Below are 18061 nucleotides of genomic sequence, written 5' to 3' on the forward strand. Positions count from 1 at the left end.
GCTCCGGACGCGCAGGCTCAGTGGCCACGGCTCACGGGCCCAGCCGCTCCGCGGCATGTGGGATCTTCCCGGACCGGGGCACGAACCCGTGTCCCCTGCATCGGCAGGCGGACTCTCAACCACTGCGCCACCAGGGAAGCCCTAAATTGGCATTTCTGAAACTAGGATCGAAAGATTTGTTTCAGGGGCTTGGGATTCTCAGAGAATTTTCTAAGGTTGTGTTTTTATTTTCATAAATGTAATCTGGAGTACTTGGACATCCACCTCATGATTGTGTAAAGCTATGATTTCAGTGACTACGTGTCCTTCTATGCTTAAGATTACATTCATATTAAGCCTCCTAGAGGGACAGAGCTTAGTTTTTAATGCAGCTTTTTCAAATTGGGTTTCAAAGTCTATGTTTTGGGGTTAAAGTTTGAGTAACACTGCTCTAGATTTCTATACTTTCCAAAATTCTCCTTCTAGACTTAGTTTATTTGGTGAACTTAACAAATATGTATCCAGTGCCTACTATGTGCTAGGCACTGGAAATACTGTTGTGAATAGGAGAGACCAGAGCTTGTCCTTACGGAGCTTATAATTCCGGCAGGAAAGACCTACATTGTTCATGAAGAAGTCTGGTTTCTTGGTTGAAATCAGACTTAAGGAGGAGGGCACTTAAAAAAGAAAACAAAATAACAGTTATCTACCCTCCTTGTCAACTGCTGCTGTGGATCAGAGAACCCGTCACCATCATCTATATAGTCTCAAAATAGTCTAAGAGCTTGAGGTCAATTTGATCTTATCTGTTTGGAGACAGATAAGACGATCCTCTTTTAAAAATTCTTCAGAGGCACTTAATCTCCTTTCCTTGCTTTAGGTTATGTTTCTCATAACCGGACAGAGTTGCAACCCAACTAAAGATTTCCTGGTTATTTGAGAAACAGTTTTATAATCAGTGAGATTTATAAGCAGTGAGTTTTGGATAAGACTCTTTTTCCTTTTGATTGGGAAATTTCTATGGACAAATATCAATAAAGCTAAAACAATTACAAATACCTAAAGTGCACGTCTAAACTCAAGAAAAGTTCATGGATAGATGCTAAACAGTACAATGCAAAAACTCGCCCCCAAATTTCACCTTGAACAGAACAACAAATGAGATTCAGAGAACAGTGGCTACTATTAGCTACTACTTTAATCCTACCTATAAACTATCACTTTAATGACATCCTTGTTCAAAAAAGGCAGGGGAGGGGATGGAACCCAGAGGTACATGTTATCAGGTAAACCAATTTAATTTTGTAATTGAGAAATGGGTGTCAAATTCCCTGAACAATAGTTAATAGGTTTGAAATATCTTGGTTTCTGGACCAAATTTTCTAAGCAACAATGTCCTCAGATGAACACTACTTGAGCCAAGATCTCTGGAACTTTGGAGCAATCTCCTTCTCTAGTGTGAGTATGATAGTTCTTACTGGGTTTCTACCCCACAAGGAGTTCCCAAAAAAGTGTCATCCCTGCCAGAAAAGAAGCACACAGATACTATAACTCTGAACAAGAAGGAGTTCCGTGAAAACTGGGAGAAAGAATCCTACCAGAATCTTTTAGCAGACACTGTGAAGAGGGAACCAGCTTACCTAAAAAACAACTCCGTATCTGCCAAGACTACAAATCTGAACTCCTAGGTTAAAAGTCAGTAGGAAGAGCAAAACGATAACCCGGCTGGAGGTGAAATTTCTAGCCCAAATTAAGCCTCTGTATTTAAACATTCAGGTACACAAGGATGGCCAGATGCACAGTGAGAACTTTACTTGTCACCGCAGCCGGCACAACAGCTAAAGCAGGGGAACACGGGCTTTCAAGAAAGAGTTTAGTCAGAAACATAGCAAGGCCTCAAACCAACCTAACTCTGCAAGCATCACACTCCAAATTCCAGACCAACTACCAGCCAGGCTAACTGTGTGCTCCTAACTCCACGAAAGCAATACACTATCTGGCTACAACCGAGCCTTTCCAATTCTCCAAAGCATCTCAAGACTTGGTGGCCCTTCGAGTTTGAAGCAAGCTCAAGTCGGAAGCAAGACGACTGACACAAAGGCCATCGTCCGAAGGCGCCTTTCATACGGCTCTGCCCCTGCCACTCACTTGAAAATTCCTAAACTGGGGGCTCAGCGGCCCCGCTCTTCTACCCTTGCTCCATCCCGCCCCGGCCGGTAAGCCTCTGCCTAGGAGCCCCCGGCCTGGAACAAAGCGAGGGGCCCTGGCGGTGGGGGCGAGAGGCGCGGGCAGCACGGGGACCGCCGCCCGCTGCACAATGAGAAACTACCAACTTCAGAGCGCAAGAACATCCTCAATTGGCAAGAAAGAGGGGCGGCGGCAGGCACGCCCAACTTCAAACTCAGGAAACCTACGGGCTGGCGGCCATCTGGAAAAAAGCCCCCTTCCCAGGGAGAGAAGAAAAAGGCGGAGGAGATGCGAATCGCCCACCGGGCCCCGGAGGGGAGCCCTGCGCTCAGACCGGCCCCCGCCCCCGAGGCCCGCTTCCCCGCCTTCTCTCTGCCTCTGGTTCGCTGCCCCAGGCCGGGCGGCCGGTTACCTTGATGCGCTCCCGGCACTGGGACGGGGTCCGCTCGTAGCCCAGCTCGGCCAGGGCCCGGGACACGCGCTCGTACATGGCTGGCCCGGGGGCCTTGCTGCCGAACACCGTGCCGGCTCCCTCCAGCTGCTGGTACCGCGCCTCCACCAGCCGCTCGTTGCCCCACACTGCGATGAGCGCGTTCGTCTCGGCCGGCGTCCACGACATGCCCCGGCAGGCGGCGGCGGCGGCTGCCGCAGCCCCGCCACCGCCGCCACCAGGGGAGAAGGAGACCGAGGACGAGGCGGCGCTGCGGCCCCCCAGCCCCAGCCCGAGACCCCCGGACGCCGCTGCCCCCGAGCCCGCCGCACTGCCCGGCCCGAGCGGGGAGGCACCCCGAGGCGTGGAAGGGTCGGACAGCGATGGATTTCCGTCACTCAGGCCACCAGGAGAAGCCGGGGAGAGCACCTCCATCTTCGGGATTTTTAGCGGCGAGTTGGCGGGCAGCTCCGAGCCACAGGGCGCAGCCATCTTCCAAGCGGCCGCCGCTGCACCGCCCGGAAGTGACGCGCCCGCGCATCCGGCCGCCGCGGACTCCGGGGCTGCCCTCGGGCCTGGCTCTCCAGCGGGCGGACGGCTGCGGGCCCTGGCGGCCCCGCGGAGGCCGCCTGCCGCCCCAGGCCTCTCACCGCGAGCCCGGCCGCGCCGCCCGCTCCTCTCCCGGGGCGAGGGGCGGCGGTGAGGCGTGCCGAAGCCCCGAGCCGAAGAGTAGGGTGGGGGCATGAGGGCGCTGGTGTGAGGAAACGATTGAAGCCTTCCCACTTCCTCTCCAATCTCAACCCCTGGGAGGAGGGGTGAGGCCCGCGAGGGGGCCCAGAGTTAAGGAGGACTTGACCATTTCGCTCGCTCGCTCGCCTCTCTCCCTCCGCTCTGCCGCTCCCCACTCGGAACTGGCCTCGGGGTGCAGAGGCTGACGTCCAGGGCGGAGGCTGGGGAGCCCTGCGCAGGGCACAGCTAGGAAGGCGCCGAGGCTGCAGGGGGAGGGTTTCTGGGGAAGACTTTAAAAAGCATTTGGGGACCAGGGTTAGAGTTCCTGAGGCGTAGCTTTTCAAGAAATCCAAGCGCATTATTTGAAGAGCAACTCTTATTCCAGTTCTGATCTATTTTCTAGTTAATCTGGGTGGGTGTGACGATTTGTAGAATAGTTAGATGTCTTTTTTGCGCTTGCACGGTTTGTCTACAACTTAAAGAGGTAGGAACTCTCGAGCTCAGCAGAAAAGTTACTTTACAATACCATTCTCCATCCGCCCTAATTTGGAAGTTGCATGTTTTTCCCACAGTGTTTCATGCTCTCAAGTGTAAGGAGGCTAAAAAGAAGACTGCCAGTTATGACAGCGCTTGTGACCTCCGGTAACTAGTGGTAATCGCGCCTGAGCCCTCCATAACATGCTGCAGTTTAATGCACATGAACACCCCAAGTCCAATACATCGCTGTAAGGTATTTCAATATTCTTCAGAACCAAAAATCTAATTGTTTATCTTGGATCTTTAACTTGAAGGCCCCAGCTGATTTTTTTGTTCAAATATGAATAAGCTATGCAACGTTTTTTTAAATAGCAAATATATTTTAGGTTTTTTTAAAAAAAATAGAGCTGAGGTCAGCTACATTTTAAACTCAGAATCACTCCAGAGAATGACATGGTTGTCACTGGAAAGCCAAAGGAATAAGCAATAGGGTTGAAGTAGAGGAGATAATTGTCTCCGTATGTCATATTAAAATGTCACCGTAGTTTATGTTAGCAATATGAAGAAACAAAGAAATGCCAACATTTATGCTATCTCTTCCTCTTTTTCTAAGAAAAAGATATAGTATAACTGATTCACTTTGCTGTACACCTAAAACTAACACAACAGTGTAAATCAACTATACCCCAATAAAAATTAAAAACAAAAATATTTCACATCCTTCCAAAAATAAATAAATAAATTAAAGATATAGTCTGGCACCTCAGTTAAGTGTATGAATTCCAGAGTCAGAATACCTGGCTTCAAATTCCAATTCTGCAACCTCAGCCAACTTATGTCCCTAGCCTCTCAGGGCCTTGGTTTCTTCATCTATATAATGAGGATGACCTCACAGTATTGTCATGAGAATAAATGTGTTAATACAGATAAAACCCTTAGAATGGTGCCTGGTTCACATAAACATGTGTGAACATTACTGTCATCTCACTTTGCCTGTACTCTCGTTAATAGAATCTTCCCTTTGTCGCTTTCTCTCCACTTCTGGTTTTCAGTGTTCTCATTTCCAATTCTCTTAAGGGCTCTAGTGGAAGCTCAAACACCTATCAAAGTAAAATTCACTATCATTCAGCCCAACAGTAAGTTTTTTAATGTCATAAGGTGTATGAAAAGGAGTGACATGCCTAGAATCATAATGAAATCAGAAGCTCCAAGGAGTTTTTTTTTTTTTTTTTTTTTTTTTTTTTTTGCGGTACGTGGGCCTCTCACTGTTGTGGCCTCTCCCTTTGTGGAGCACAGGCTCCAGATGTGCAGGCTCAGCGGCCATGGCTCACGGGCCCAGCCGCTCCGTGGCATGTGGGATCTTCCCAGACCGGGGCACGAACCCGTGTCCCCTGCATCGGCAGGCGGACTCTCAACCACTGTGCCACCAGGGAAGCCCTCCAAGGAGTTTTAAAATCATTGCTTCTCCCGCTCTCATTTTACCACAAGCCTGAAAAAAAAAATCCTCCCTCCTTCTACTGTTAATTCTGGATGATTCTCAAATCAACTTTGACTCATTCAGGAAGCCTTCCTAGATGAAGTGGGCTGACTGAGAAGTCTCCCTTCCCACAAACTTCTGTTTCTAGACATTATTTCTATATACCCCCCCTTTATTCCCACACCCATCAGTCTATCCAATGACAAAACCTTGTATCAAAAATAAAATTTCTGGGATTTCCTGGTGGCGCAGTGGTTGAGAATCTGCCTGCCAGTATAGGGGACAAGGGTTCGAGCCCTGGTCTGGGAAGATCCCACATGCCGCCGAGCAACTAAGCCCGTGGACCACAACTACTGAGCCCAAGTGCCACAACTACTGAAGACCGCACACCTAGAGCCCGTGCTCCACGACAAGAGAAGCCACTGCAATGAGAAGCCCGCGCACCGCAACGAAGAGCAGTCCCCGCTCGCCGCAACTAGAGAAAGCCCGTGCACAGCAAAGAAGACCCAACGCAGCCAAAAATAAATCAATAAATCTATTAAAAAAATATTTTTAAAGTAAAATAATAAAACTTCTGTTAACACCCTGAAGTTAAAACGAAGCCAATAATGTAAAAGCTATTAATATGTGTTCCATAGTATAGAGGCACTGCTATATAGTCCACCAGGATCATGTGATCATCGTGTTGGCTTCCTGTGGCCGCTCCTGGGTTCCAGAAGTTGTGCGATATACTTGTTCAAGACTTCATGGTTTAATCAAGACTTATGGAATGGCTACTATGATTGAAGTGATATGCTACACCTTTTATTGTGGATCCAAAGGGTAGTCATAAGTAGATAAAATCTTATTTGAGAGCTAATATATGAAAGGTCTCAAAAATATAATAATGGGCAAAAGAGTACAGAACAATACAAATCTTCCACCTGTAAAATATACACTACTCCCTTATCCGTTTCCTCCACAATCTGAGTCAAGTGTTTGTTTTCCCAGCTTTTCTATGAAGCCTTCCCTAATCTGTTGGACAGAAGTCCTCCATCTAATACCCATTCACACAACTTAGCACTTCACATTAATGTTTCCTCTTTCAGAAGCTTAGTTAATTCTGTTGCATACTCTCTTGCTGTGTTTTATGACTGTCTGTGTGTTTGTTGCTTTATCTTTTTGCCCTTCAAATTCCATATCAAGTCCCGTTACCTGTACCTCTAAATTATTTCCTAAATCTGACTACTCAACCCTGGTCCAAGCCTCCATCATGTCTTTACTGGACAACTGGACTTCCCACTTGCATACTTGCCTGCTTTCACAGTAGCCAGAGTGAACTTGGTATTTTAAAACTTTTTTCTTGTGAAATATAACGTGCATATAGGGGAGTACATAAAACGTACATGTACAACTACTATATGAATTATGAAACAAATACTATATAATCACCACCCAAGACAGGAAATAGAATATAGCCAGCACGTTAGAAGCCCTACCCTACAATCCCTTCCCAATGTTAACCCCTATCTCCCTCATAAAGTCACTATCCTGACCTGCCTTTCCTTATAGTTTTATCACTTGATTATACATCGCTAAAAGTTTTCCCTGGTTTTGAATTTTTTGGAAATGAAATCACATGTATTCTGTGTCTGGCTTCTTTCATTCAATATTACGTTTTTAACTAAGATTCATCTATTCTCTATGAGGCTGCAGTTTATTCATTTTTGTTGCTGTAAAATCATCTGTTTTATGAACATATCACATTTTATTTATCCATCCTACTGTTGAATCTTTGGGTTGTCTCTAAATTAAGATGTTATGAATAATGCTGCTACAAACATTCTTGTACATGTCTCCCAGTGCATATGTGCAAGTACTTCTGCAGAGTATATGCCTCCCCCTCCCTTCTTTCCTTCCTCCTTTCCATGTGGATACACAATTACTCCAACTCCATTTACTGAAAAGACCATCCTTTCCTTCCTTTTTTTGCAATGCCAAAAAAAGGCATTTATGTCTCTTTGACATAAATCAAGTGTCCATATGTGCATGGATCTATTTCTGGGCTCTTCTGTTACATTGGTCCATGTATCCATTTTTCTATTTGTGTTCCTTGTGGCAATATCACACTGCCTTAATAGTGGGTCACACTGGCTTTATGATAAGTCTATATCAAGTACAGAAAGTCCCTCCTCCTCTTCCTTTCTTCCTCCTCCTTCTTCAAGAGTGGCTTGCTATTCTTAATCCTTCACATTTCCATATACATTTTAGAATTAGCTTGTCAAATTCTACAGAAAAAGCTGTAGATATTTTGATTGCTATTGCATTGAAACTATGGACCAATTTGAGAAAAACTGACGTCTTTATAGTAATTGGTCTTACAATCCTGGAAAATAGTATATCCATTTATTTAGTCTTTAGTTTCTCTCAAAAAGTGTTTGTAGTTTTCTGCATAAAGGTCTTACACATTTTTTTGTTGGATTTATTCCTATGTAGTTGGTATTTTTAAAACACTCTTGTAAATGGTATTATGTTTTCATATTTTATTTTCTAATTGTTTTTGCTGGTATGTAATAATGGGATTGGTGCTTGAACGCTGATTTTGCATCTAAATAATCCTGACAGATTGGTCTTTTAAAATTGTAAATCATTGCGTATCATTCCCTTGTTAAAAACCCACCAATGGCTTCCCACTGTAAAAATATAATACAAACTCTTTGTCATGAGTGTGATGATTTAAGATCATATCCACACATTATGTGATGCTCTTCCAATAATAAGAATTTATGTTCCTTCCCCTTGGACCTGGGTGAATCTTTGTGACTACCTCGACGAACCAATGTGGTGGGAGTGACATTGTGTGACTTCAAAGCTAGGTTTGGAAATACCCTGAAGCTTCTGCCAGTTTCTGTTGATATACTTGCTCTGAAAACCTTTAGCCACCATGTACAAATTGGGCTACCCTAAGTCCATGTGGAGATACCAGAGAGAGAGAGAGAGAGAGAGAGGGTGCCCAGGAGCCAGAAATGTCCCATCCTCCAGTTATGTGTCTAAACAGCCCAGGCTCTAGACAGGGAGATGAAGAAGCTTTGAGATGACCCCAGCCCGAGCCACCACCTGACTGCAACCACACAAGACCCTTAGCAAGGGCCGCCTAGCTCACCCCAGGCACCCCCAGCTTCATTAGCATAGTTCACGATTGCTGTTCTGTGCTACGCAGCAGTTGGTAACTGGAGCACTGACCTACAAGACCCTTTTACTCTAAGCTCAGCCTACCTACCACACCAACTTCATCTCCCGTCTCAGATACATTCCAACTGCACTGGCCTTGTATCTGTCCTATAAAGTAAGTCAAGCTTATTTCTATTTGGGGGCCCTTGGACTTGTCATATATCCTTATCTTGGAGCACTCTTATCTTAGCTCTTCAAGTGACAGCCTCTTTCTCATAAGTCATCTCCTCAAATGTCACCTCACCAGAGACACCTTTACTGCATCTCTATCACATTACCATCTTATTTTATTGACACACATTTTATGAAATCAGTTATTTATGCAAATTAAGTTTTTTCATATATTTATTGTCTGCCACCCCCCTCTAGAATGTAGGCTGTTTGAAGCCAAGGATTTTGTCCATTTTGTTCCCTCTACTAGATCCAGCATGTAGAATAGTCCAGGCAGGCTTTCATCATCAACCAAGATGCAACAGCAGGGACTAGATATACCCTCCTCCCTTGAATAACTAGAAAACCAGGCAAAATATATGAAACAATGGTATTCAAGACAAAAGACATCAGAAAACAAAGGAGAGTGAACCTAAGAGATGGGAAACAAGGTGATTGTGGTGATGGTTTCACAGGTGCATGCATGTTAGAGATTATCAGATTGTACACTTAACTATGTACAGTTCATTGTATGTTAATTATACCTCAGTAAAGTTGTTATAAAAAAACATAGTTCCAGGCAAATAGTAGACACTCAATAAACATTTGTTGACTGACTGTTGATTTTCTTGGACTGTGATTTCTTAGTGGTTAGCGATTGACTCTTCTATACATATTTAGGTAATACCCAGCAAAGTACCATGTGAATACCAAATATTCAAATGATGTTTTATGAATACTATCATGGCACATTTATTACATATCCATTATATTAATGTTATTTAAGTGGGACTAAAGATATTTTTCTTGACAAAGTGTTTAACTTCATTAACAATCGAAGAAATACAAATTAAAAGAATGAAATATTGTTTTTAACCTTTCAATTTGCAAATAGTTTTAAATGATAGCATAAGCATGAGTTATTTTTGTATTCAGAAGAAAAAAGAAAGCTATTTCCATTTCTAAAGCATTTTATAATAACTACTTAAGAGATTGGGGAAATAGATGCTTTCTCTGTACTGTTAATCAGAATGTAAACTGGGAGATATTTTCTGTAGAACAATTTTAATAAATAACAAAATCTTCAAAAAACATAAGAACCCCTTGATCTAGCTATTCCACTTCTAGAAATGTATACTGAGAAAACAAGATTGCACACAAAGATTCAGTTACAAGATGGTTCACCTCTACACTGTGTGCAATACCAACAATTAGAATGGATCTATAAACCCAGCAGTAAGATACCAGTTAAATGAACACTGCTATATTCATTCCATGAAATATTATTCTGACAAGAAAAATGATGTAGTAAATGAATTAACTTAGAGAGATGTTTACACTACTTTTTGTTAATCAAGAATAATAGACTGCTCTTTTTCGTGGCACCTTGGAGGCAGTCGGCTGCTTCAGGATGAAGCTGAACATCTCTTTCCTGGCCACTGACTGCCGGAAACTCATTGAAGTGGATGATGAACAAAAACTTCGTACCTTTTATGAGAAGCATATGGCCACGGAAGTTGCTGTTGACGCTCTGGGTGAAGAATGGAAGGGTTATGTGTTCCAAATCAGTGGTGCGTACGACAAACAAGGTTCCCCCATGAAGCAGGGTGTCTTGACCAATGGCCAAGTCTGCCTGCTACTGAATAAGGGGCATTCCTGTTACAGACCGAGGAGGACTGGAGAAAGAAAGCACAAATCTGTACGGGGTTGCATTGTGGATGCCAATCTGAGTGTTCTCAATTTGGTCATCGTAAAAAAAGGGGAGAAGGATATTCTTGGACTTACTGATACTACTGTGCCTCGTCGCCTGGGGCCCAGAAGAACTTGCAGAATCTGCAAACTTTTCAATCTCTCTAAAGAACATGATGTCCACCCGTATGTTTTGAGAAAGCCCCTAAACAAAGAAGGTAAGAAACCTAGGACCAAAGCACCTAAAATTCAGCGTCTTGTTACTCCACGTGTTCTGCAACATCAACATAGGTGTATTGCTCTGAAGAAACAGCGTACTAAGAAGAATAAGGAAGAGGCTATAGAATATGCTAAACTTTTGGCCTAAAGAATGAAGGAGGGCTCCCCTGGTCATGCAGTGGTTGAGAGTCTGCCTGCCGATGCAGGGGACGTGGGTTCGTGCCCTGGTCCGGGAAGATCCCACATGCTGCAGAGCGGCTGGCCCCCCGCCCCCCCCCCAAAAAAAGAATGAAGGAGGCCAAAGAAAAATGCCAGGAACAGATTGTCACGAGACAGAGGCTGTCCGCCCTGAGAGCTTCTATTTCTAAGTCTGAGTCCAGTCAAAAATGAGATGCTCTAAGAGTAACAGATAAATAAGATCAGACATTAAAAAAAAAGAAGAAGAATAGACTTTTAAGAGAATGAAACAACAAGCCACAGACTGGGAGAAAATATTTGCAAAACAAATATTTGATAAAGGACTCATATCTAAAATATACAATGATCACTTAAAACTTAACAAAAAGAAAACAACCCAATTAAAAAATAGACAAAAGATCTGAATGGACACTTCATTACAGAAGATATATTGATGGAAATATGCATATTAAAATATGCTTAATCTCATATGTTATTGAGGAATTGCAAATTGAAACAACAATGACATACCACCACACAACTATTAAAATGGCTAAAATCTAAAACACTGACAAGGCCAAATGCTGACAAGGCTGTGGGGCAACAGAACTCTGATTCATTGCTGGTGGAAATGCAAAATTGTTCAACCACTTACAAAGCTAAACATAGTCTTACCACACAATCCAGCAATAGTGCTTATGTCCACACAAAAACCTGCAAATGAATGTTTATAATAGCTTTATTCATAATTGTCAAAAACAGGAAGCACCCAGAAAGTCCTTCAATAGGTTAATGGAAAAACAAACCATGGTACATCCATGCAATGGAATACTATTCAACAAATAAAGGAAATGAATTATCAAGCCATGAAAAGGCATGGAGGAATGCATATTGCTAAGTGAGAGAAGCCAATCAGAAAGGCTACATACTGTGTGATTCCAACTATATGATATTTTAGAAAAGGAAAAACTATGGAAGCAGTAAAAAAAAAAAAATCAGTGGCAGCCAGAGGTTGGGCGGGAAGGGAAGGAGGAAGAATACGTGGAGCAGGGGGGATTTTTAGGGCAGTGAAACTATTCTGTATGATACTGACATACACACATGGATACATGACATTATACATTTGTCAATACCCATACAGCTCTACAGCACAAAGAACCAATGTTAAAGTAAACTATGGACTTTAGTGAAATAATATATCAGTAATATTAGTTCCAAGTCACCATTATCTCTTGCCTAGATTATTTAGAGAACTGCTTAAGTGGTCTTCCTGCTTCCATCCAGTTACCTCTCTGACCTCATCTCCTATTGCTGCTCCCAGCTCCGGTCACACCAACCTTCTTCCTGTTTCTTGAATATACAAAGCATGTGGATGAACTTCTTTTTTTTTCTGAATGTTTTTTTGACTTTTATTTTATTTATTTTTTTATACAGCAGGTTCTTATTACTTATCTATTTTATACATATTAGTGTATATATGTCAATTCCAATCTCCCAGTTCATCCCCCTGCCTTTCCCCCCTTGGTGTCCATATGTTTGTTCTCTACATCTATGTCACTGTTTCTGCCTTGCAAACCAGTTCATCTGTACCATTTTTCTAGATTCCACATATATGCATTAATACACGATATTTCTTTTTCTCTTTCTGACTTACTTCACTCTGTATGACACTCTCTAGATCCATCCACATCTCTAAAAATGACCCAATTTCGTTCCTCTTTATGGCTGAGTAATAGTCCATTGTATATGTGTACCACATCTTCTTTATACATTCATCTGTCGATGAGCATTTAGGTTGCTTCCATGACCTGGCTATTTTAAACGGTGCTGCAATGAACATTGGGGTGCATGTGTCTTTTTGAATTATGGTTTTCTCTGGGTATAAGCCCAGTAGTGGGATTGCTGGGTCATATGGTAATTCTATTTTTAGGTCTTTAAGAAACCTCCATACTGTTCTCCATAGTGGCTGTATCAATTTACATTCCCACCAACAGTGCAAGAGGGTTCCCTTTCCTCCACACCCTCTTCAGCATTTGTTGTTTGTAGATTTTCTCATGATGCCTATTCTACCTGGTGTGAGGTGATACCTCATTGTAGTTTTGATTTGCATTTCTCTAATAATTAGTGATGTTGAGCAGCTTTCATGTGCTTCTTGGCCATCTGTATGTCTTCTTTGGAGAAATGTTTATTTAGGTCTTCTGCCCATTTTTGGACTGCATTGTTTGTTTTTTTAATATTGAGCTGCATGAGCTGTTTATATATTTTGGAGATCAATCCTTTGTCCGTTGATTCGTTTACAAATATTTTTTCCCATTCTGAGGGTTGTCTTTTCGTGTTGTTTGTAGTTTCCTTTGCTTTGCAAAAGCTTTTAAGTTTTATTAGGTCCCATTTGTTTATTTTTGGTTTTATTTCCATTACTCTAGGAGGTGGATCCAAAAAGATCTTGCTGTGATTTATGTCAAAGAGTGTTCTTCCTATGTTTTCCTCTAAGAGTTTTACAGTGTCCAGTCTTATATTTAGGCCCCTAATCCATTTTGAGTTTATTTTTGTGTATGGTGTTAGGGAGTGTTCTAATTTCATTCTTTTACACGTAGCTGTCCAGTTTTCCCAGCACCACTTATTGAAGAGACTGTCTTTTCTCCATTGTATATCCTTGCCTCCTTTGTCGTAGATTAGTTGAGCATAGGTGTGTGGTTTTATCTCTGGGCTATCTATCCTGTTCCATTGATCTATATTACTGTTTTTCTGCCAGTACTATATTGTCTTGATTACTGTAACTTTGTAGTATAGTCTGAAGTCAGGGAGTCTGATTCCCCCAGCTCCGTTTTTTTACCTCAAGACTGCTTTGGCTATTCGGGGTCTTTTGTGTCTCCATACAAATTTTAAGATTTTTTGTTCTAGTTCTGTAAAAAATGCCATTGGTAATTTGATAGTGACTGCACTGAATCTGTAGATTGGTTTGGGTAGTACACTCATTTTCACAATATTGATTCTTCCAATCCAAGAACATGGTATATCTCTCCATCGTTGGTATATCTCTCCATCTCTTGGTATCATCTTTAATTTCTTTCATAGTATGTTATAGTTTTCTGCATACAGGTCTTTTGTCTCCTTAGGTAGGTTTATTCCTAGGTATTTTATTCTTTTTGTTGCAATGGTAAATGGGAGTGTTTCCTTAATTTCTCTTTCAGATTTTTCATCATTAGTGTATAGGAATGCAAGAGATTTCTGTGCATTAATTTTGTATCCTGCAACTTTACCAGATTCATTGATTAGCTCTAGTAATTTTCTAGTGACATCTTTAGGATTCTCTATGTATAGTATCATGTCATTCTCTATGTATAGTAAAACAGTGACAGTTTTACTTCTTCTTTTCCAATTTGTATTCCTTTTATTTCTTTTTCTTCTCTGATTGCCGTGACTAGGACTTCCAAAAGTATGTTGAATAATAGTGGCAAGAGTGGACATCCTTGTCTTGTTCCTGATCTTAGAGGAAATGCTTTCAGTTTTTCACCATTGAGAATGATGTTTGCTGTGGGTTTGTCATATATGGCCATTACTATGTAGAGGTAGGTTCCCTCTATGCCCATTTTCTAGAGAGTTTTTATCATAAATGGGTGTTGAATTTTGTCAAAAGCTTTTTCTGCATCTATTGAGATGATCATATGTTGCTGTGTTTTTTTTAAATAAATTTTTAAATTTATTTTTGGCTGCATTGTGTCTTCGCTGCTGCTTGCAGGCTTTTCTCTAGTTGCGGCAAGTGGGGGGCTATTCTTCGTTTGTGGTACACAGGCTTCTCATTGCGGTGGCTTCTCTTGTTGTGGAGCATGGGCTCTAGGCACACAGGCTTCAGTAGTTCTGGCACACGGGCTCAGTAGTTGTGGCTCGAGGGCTCTAGAGCACAGGCTCAGTAGTTGTGGCACACAGGCTTAGCTGCTCTGCGACATGTGGGATCTTCCCGGACCAGGGCTTGAACCCTTGTCTCCTGCATTGGCAGGAGGATTCTTAACCACTGCGCCACCAGGAAAGCCTGATCATATGGTTTTTATTCTTCAATTTGTTAACATAGTGTATCACATTAATTGATTTGCGTAAATTGAAGAATCCTTGCATCCCTGGGATAAATCCCACTTGAACATGGTGTACCATCCTTTTAATGCATTGTTGGATTCTGTTTGCTAGTATTTTATTGACTAGTTTTGCATCTATATTCATCAGTGATATTGGTCTGTAATTTTCTTTTTTGTAGTATCTTTGTCTGGTATTGGTATCAGGGTGATGGTGGCCTCATAGAATGAGTCTGGGTGTTCCTTCCTCTGTAAGTTTTTGGAAGAGTTTGAGAAGGGTGGGTGTTAGCTCTTCTCTAAATGTTTGATAGAATTCACCTGTGAAGCTATCTGGTCCTGGACTTTTGTTTGTTGGAAGATTTTAAATCACAGTTTCAATTTCATTACTTGTGATTTGTCTGTTCATATTTTTTGTTTCTTCCTGGTTCAGTCTTGGAAGTCTATACCTTCTAAGAATTTGTCCATTTCTTCCAGGTTGTCCTTTTTTTTTGCAGTACACGGGCCTCTCACTGTTGTGGCCTCTCCCGTTGCGGAGCACAGGCTCCGGACGCGATGGCTCAGCGGTCATGGCTCACGGGCCTAGCCACTCTGCGGCATGTGGGATCTTCCCGGTCCGGGCCATGAACCCGTGTCCCCTGCGTCGGCAGGCAGATTCTCAACCACTGCACCACCAGAGAAGCCCAGGTTTTCCATTTTGTTGGCATAGAGTTGCTTGTAGTAGTCTCTTAGGATGCTTTGTATTTCTGCGGTGTCCATTGTAACTTCTCGTTTTTCATTTCTAATTTTATTGATTTGAGTCTTCTCCCTCTTTTTCTTGATGAGTCCAGCTAAAGTTTTATCAATTTTGCTTATTCTCAAAGAACCAGCTTTTAATTTTATTGATCTTTGCTATTGTTTTCTTTGTTTCTATTTCATTTATTTGTGCTCTGATCTTTATGATTTCTTTCCTTCTACTAACTTTGGGTTTTGTTTGTTCTCCTTTCTCTAGTTCCTTTAGGTTTAAGGTTAGATTGTTTATTTGAGATTTTTCTTGTTTCTTGAGGTAGGCTTGTACTGCTATAAACTTCCCTCTTAGAACTGCTTTTGCTGCATCCCATAGGTTTGGATCGTCGTGTTTTCATTATAATTTGTCTCTAGGTATTTTTTGATTTCCTCTTTGATTTCTTCAGTGATCTCTTGGTTATTTAGCAATGTATTGTTTAGCCTCCATGTGTTTGTGTTTTTTACATTTTTTCCCTGTAATTGATTTCTAATCTCACAACATTGTGGTCAGAAAAGATGCTAGATATGATTTCAATTTTCTTAAATTTACTGAGGCTTGATCTGTGACCCAAGAAGTGATCTATCCTGGAGAATGTTCCATGCGCACTTGAGAAGAAAGTGTAATCTGCTGTTTTTGGATGGAATGTCCTATAAATATCAATTAAATCTATCTGGTCCATTGTGTCATTTAAAGCTTCTGTTTCCTTATTTATTTTCATTTTGGATGATCTGTCCATTGGTGTAAGTGAGGTGTTAAAGTCCCCCACTATTATTGTGTTACTGTCGATTTCCTCTTTTATAGCTGTTAGCAGTTGCCTTATGTATTGAGGTGTTCCTATGTTGTGTACATATATATTTATAATTGTTATATCTTCTTCTTGGATTGATCTGTTGATCATTATGTATTGTCCTTACTTGTCTATTGTAACAGTCTTTATTTTAAAGCCTATTTTATCTGATATGGATATTGTTACTCCAGCTTTCTTTTGATTTCCTTTTGCATGGAATATCTTTTTCCAGCCCCTCACTTTCAGTCTGTATGTGTCCCTAGGTCTGAAGTGGGTCTCTTGTAGACAGCATCTATATATGGGGATTGTTTTTGTATCCATTCAGTGAGACTGTGTGTTTTGGTTGGAGAATTTAATCCATTCATGTTAAAAGTAATTATCGATGTATATGTTCCTATTACTATTTGCTTAATTTTATGGGTTTATTTTGTAGGTCCTTTTCTTCTCTTGTGTTTCCCACTTAGAGAAGTTCTTTTAGCATTTGTTGTAGAGCTGGTTTGGTGGTGCTGAAGTCTCTTAGCTTTTGCTTGTCTGTAAAGCTTTTGATTTCTCCATCAAATCTGAATGAAATCCTTGCTGGGTAGAGTAATCTTGGTTGTAGTTTCTTCCCTTTCATCACTTTAAATATATCATGCCACTCCCTTCTGGTTTGTAGAGTTTCTGCTGAGAAATCAGCTGTTAACCTTATGAGAGTTCCCTTGTATGTTATTTTTCCCTTGTTGCTTGCAATAATTTTTCTTTGTCTTTAATTTTTGTCGATTTGATTACTATGTCTCTTGGTGTGTTTCTCCTTGGGTTTATCCTGCCTGGGTCTCTCTGCACTTCCTGGACTTGGGTGGCTATTTCCTTTCCCATGTTAGGGAAGTTTTCGACTATAATCTCTTCAAGTATTTTCTCAGGTCCTTTCTCTCTCTCTCTCCTCCTTCTGGGACCCTATAATGCGAATGTTGCTGTGTTTAATGTTGTCCCAGAGGTCTCTTAGGCTGTCTTCATTTCTTTTCTTTCTTTTTTTTTCTTCTGTTCCGTGGCAGTGAATTCCACTATTCTGTCTTCCAGGTTTCTTATCCGTTCTTCTGCCTCAGTTATTCTGGTATTGATTCCTTCTAGTGTATTTTTCATTTCAGTTATCGTATTGTTCATCTCTGTTTGTTCTTTAATTCTAGTAGTTCTTTGTTAAACATTTCTTGCATCTTCTCGATCTTTGCCTCCATTCCTTTTCCGAGGTCCTGGATCATCTTCACTATCATTATTCTGAATTTTTTTTTTTGGAAGGCTGCCTATCTCCACTTCATTTCATTGTTTTTCTGGGGTTTTATCTTCTTCCTTCATCTGGTACAAAGTCCTCTGCCTTTTCATTTTGTCTGTCTTTCTGTGAATGTGGTTTCCCTTCCACAGGCTGCAGAATTGTAGTTCTTCTTGCTTCTGCTGTCTGCTGTCTGGTGGATGAGGCTATCTAAGAGGCTTGTGCAAGCTTCCTGATGGGAGGGACTGGTGTGGATGAGCTTCTTATGTTGGCAATATTCTGCATATTACCACACATTGAAGCCATGAGAGAAACTCATTCTTGAGGACACAAATGTTTGCATTTGGAACCCTCTCAGTTCTACATTCTGCCATATGTATCTCTTCCGTTGACTGGTTCTAATTTGTATCCTTTTATTATAACAAAACTACCATCATAAGTCCTGAGTCCGGTGAGTCATTGTAGCAAAGGATGGAA

General features: G+C 41.6%; 2 protein-coding genes across 7 annotated transcripts in view; one reads left to right on the forward strand and one right to left on the reverse strand.

Moving 5' to 3' along the window:
• The window catches only part of MSANTD2 (Myb/SANT DNA binding domain containing 2), a 29486-nt gene extending 26364 nt beyond the window's left edge, over nucleotides 1-3122 (reverse strand). For 4 of the 6 annotated variants that reach the window (XM_082629288.1, XM_082629292.1, XM_082629291.1 and 1 more), the window contains exon 1: nucleotides 2579-3105. In XM_082629288.1, the coding sequence (XP_082485414.1) occupies nucleotides 2579-3088 (510 nt within the window). In that variant the 5' untranslated portion in view covers nucleotides 3089-3105. Of the gene's footprint in view, nucleotides 1-2578 lie in introns of all 6 variants that reach the window. The other 2 variants (XM_082629287.1, XM_082629286.1) reach the window with 1 other exon arrangement.
• Nucleotides 3123-10017: 6895 nt separating this feature from the next.
• LOC309808466 (small ribosomal subunit protein eS6-like) lies at nucleotides 10018-10937 on the forward strand (the record flags this gene model as incomplete). Its single annotated transcript, XM_082628775.1, has 2 exons — nucleotides 10018-10689; nucleotides 10827-10937. Exons 1-2 carry the CDS (start codon nucleotides 10051-10053, stop codon nucleotides 10935-10937), a joined length of 750 nt encoding a protein of 249 aa, XP_082484901.1. The 5' UTR covers nucleotides 10018-10050.
• Between the last annotated feature and the right edge of the window lie 7124 nt (nucleotides 10938-18061).

This window comes from Mesoplodon mirus (genome assembly GCF_964341445.2).
Source record: "Mesoplodon mirus genome assembly, chromosome: 7".
Taxonomy (NCBI): domain Eukaryota; kingdom Metazoa; phylum Chordata; class Mammalia; order Artiodactyla; family Ziphiidae; genus Mesoplodon; species Mesoplodon mirus.